The 3,284-nt window shown below is 41.3% G+C and overlaps 1 protein-coding gene across 1 annotated transcript in view; it reads right to left on the bottom strand.

Moving 5' to 3' along the window:
• Positions 1-3,240, bottom strand: part of BUB3 (BUB3 mitotic checkpoint protein) — a 10,559-nt gene extending 7,319 nt beyond the window's left edge. The window contains exons 1-2 of the mRNA XM_010143570.1: positions 3,232-3,240; positions 930-1,124 (exon numbers count right to left, since the gene is read on the bottom strand). Coding sequence (XP_010141872.1) covers positions 930-1,124; positions 3,232-3,240 — 204 coding nt within the window. The remainder of the gene's footprint in view (positions 1-929; positions 1,125-3,231) is intronic.
• Positions 3,241-3,284: the final 44 nt, after the last annotated feature.

The following is a 3,284-nucleotide window of genomic DNA, read 5'->3' as shown; positions in this document are numbered from 1 at the left end:
GCTGAAACTGGTCTGGAAACCACAAACCATTTGAGAAGCTGTGTGTTGATCTACAGTACGATAGTAGCTATGTGACAAAAAAAAAAAAAAGCACCAGCAGAATTAGAGATTTAAACTGATCCTTAAAGTATTCAGTAACACACGTAGACAGGTCACTGGAGGACATGCCAGAATAGAATAAAAAAAAAAAAAAAAGAAAAAACAGAGGATGCTAATTGAAACCTTCTATTTAAAAAAAGGCACAACAAAAAATTGGCACCAATAAACTTAAACCATTCATATTTCAAACCTGGAGCATTAAAAATACAGAACTCAAGTACCTGGTAAATGGAATAGAAAAAAAAAAAAAAAAAAAAGAAAAAACAGAGGATGCTAATTGAAACCTTCTATTTAAAAAAAGGCACAACAAAAAATTGGCACCAATAAACTTAAACCATTCATATTTCAAACCTGGAGCATTAAAAATACAGAACTCAAGTACCTGGTAAATGGCTCACTTGGAACAATGCCAGGTTTCCAGAACACCCCAGTAGGGGAAGGTTAAAAAGAAAAGAGTAATCGGCCACGGGCGTTTACCTTTGTGAATACAGATTTCTGGCTTTACACCACAAGTACAACTCTCAGAAATACACACTCAGTTCACTACACCCGTGCAGAAACAGCACAAACCAGCTCAGGTTACTTTTGCCTGCCACTGCCACCAGAAATGAAGTGCTCGTGTGCCTGCACCTTCGCAGGAAATACCTACGTTTAGGACCAGAATGACGTTCTGAGAAGAATAACTGGCAGAAGTAATTTTTTTTTAAGCCCTGAATTCAGGAAGGGAATGTCCCTTTAATTTCAGAGACTGGCGTTTCTCAGGTACCCTGGGCACTCTATGTCTATGAAATAATAATTTAAAGAAAAAAAGAGCCACCTGACACACTTACATAAAAAGCACAGTCAAGGACAGCTCCCGAGTGTTGATATTTGAGTCTCATGGTGTTGGCAGGAACATCATAGAGCCGCACGGTTGTGTCCCAGGATGAAACAAGCAGAAACTGAGACGTATTTGGACTAAACTTTACTGATGAAATACCATCATCTGGAGTTTGATTGAGTTTGAACTCGTTTGATCCCGTCATCTGAAGAAGACAATAACACACAGATACAATTTTAGTAATAACAAGACCTTAAGGGCAGCAAGTTAATTAGTGACTAATCCATCTTAACTTCGCGTAGACCGGAGAAGTTCCCCCACTTTTACACAGAACACCCGGACTCCTGACAAACTCTCTAAAAGACAAGATGTTGATCACTGTCCAAGACATCAATAAATTCCTCCCCCTACAGAGAGTTTTTAAATATCAAATACAACATGGAATAATGGGACAAAAGGTTTTATCATCATCATCTCCAAGCTCAGATATCATTATTTACAGCAGTATTTTTCCCCCCACTCTATCGTGTGTGTGGCTCTATTCATAAAAGTATTTATAAATTACTGTACCAATGCGTTACTTTAAAAAATACAAGCAGGCAGAATGGAACGTGATCTGAAAACTCGAACAAAGTTTCTGATGTGGTCTGACTTCCAAGGATTGCAGTTGGATCCATCTTTTAAATAGTTTCAGGTTCTCTGTGACTTCCCAGCCCTAAGAACCCAAAAGTGTTATGAAATATTTCTCGTTATATTATTTTTTTTGTCCCTCAGATTCTAAAGAAGGTCAGGTAAGAACAGGAAGCTTCTACGGAAATGTAGAGCAAACCCATAAATGGGATGTGACAGGAAAAAAAAAATCAACCATTCGATGCCAGATGTTTGATGTGAAGGTAGCTGCAGTGCTCATTCACAGGACTAGCCAGCTGCACAGACAAAAATTCAAAGGAGAGCAGAGGCTGTGAACAGCCAGTGCCAGCTGGGAACACGGCGCAGACCTTCCAAACGCTCTGGAAGAAGAAACTGCTCATTACAGAGCACCAACAGAACCGCCACCACTTTTTTAAGGCTTCAGAATGCCTTCCCAGCACATTTCCCTCACGCTGAAAGGGCAGCGCAGTAAATTGGCTCAGACCTCCCGTAACACCGTCACTCCTGAACCTCCATGTACAACTGCAGGGGTAAGAGCAGACCTCTGAGAATAAACCAAGAGAGAGGAGCGAGGAACTAGGACAAGGTACAAACTAGTGCACAATTATTCTAGTCCAGCACTTGTCAGTAACTAAACAATTGTCAAGTGAGCTCTACACATTCTTCCACTGGGAAGATTTCCTAAGTAGAAGCTTTAGTAGGTGTTCTGTAACACATCCCTCAAAAAAAACCCCAAAAACATTACATAAACAAAGTGCTATTTAAATATGCAGTGAGGAAAGAAAAAAAAACACCACGCCCTTAAGAATAGGTAGGAAAAACTTCTTTCTCAACCCTTTCTGCAGCTCTGCTTTAGGAATAATTGAGCAAACACAGGCTTGAGCACGTGCCACGCATATTTCCACATGAATACTACAGAGAAGCCAGCAGCACCTTCATCACTTTGCATGCTGAAGGCTCCTCAGTGAGTGTTTCAGGTGGAGGTACAAAACCAGGAGATCTACAGGAATTTAAAACAACTCAAGATTTAGACTGGACACACTCATTGTCTTGTCTACTTCTGGCAGAAAACTCAAGCAACAGACATGAGGATCTGAGGTGCCTGGCACAACAGTCACTAACCAGCCCCAAAACAATCCACAAACAACACTCTGGGAAGCAAAGTTAACGTCCAGCAGCAACCTGGAAGGATCTCCTACAGGTATTTTTAATTCAGAATAATTTACAAAATACCCTAATTTAAACATATCCTGGCTTTTATGTGGTAAAAATAAAAAATAAAATTCACTCCTAGAGTTCTGCACTTTTTCACAACTTCAGCTGCTCCACAGCCGGGATTGGGACCAACAGTCACCATCATGCTCACCTCAAACACCAAAGTGCTGGCAAAGTGTTCAAGCACCGCAAGAGACAGCTTATACAGGAGACATTACAGGGAAGGCCCACGCTGCCAAAACTGTGATGCTGACTTGCCCACAGGGTGTAACTCCGCAGTACCATCATTCCCAGAAGCTCGTTTTTACTGAGCAGCTGAGCAATGTGTTTTACAGCTCCCCTTAACATCGCTGCTCTACTATTTAGTCAGCTGACAAGTGTCTCCCGAGCAAGGCAGACCGCGTTAGGACCAGCCTGGGCCTTCATTAAGAAACCATTAAAAATACCGTTTTCATATTGAACGAGTTCCTCTCGCTGCTCCACACAACGGCCAAGGGAA

Source organism: Buceros rhinoceros, unplaced genomic scaffold (genome assembly GCF_000710305.1).
Source record: "Buceros rhinoceros silvestris isolate BGI_N320 unplaced genomic scaffold, ASM71030v1 scaffold3269, whole genome shotgun sequence".
In the NCBI taxonomy this organism is placed as follows: Eukaryota; Metazoa; Chordata; class Aves; order Bucerotiformes; family Bucerotidae; genus Buceros; species Buceros rhinoceros.
This window is presented reverse-complemented; position numbering and strand designations above follow the sequence as displayed.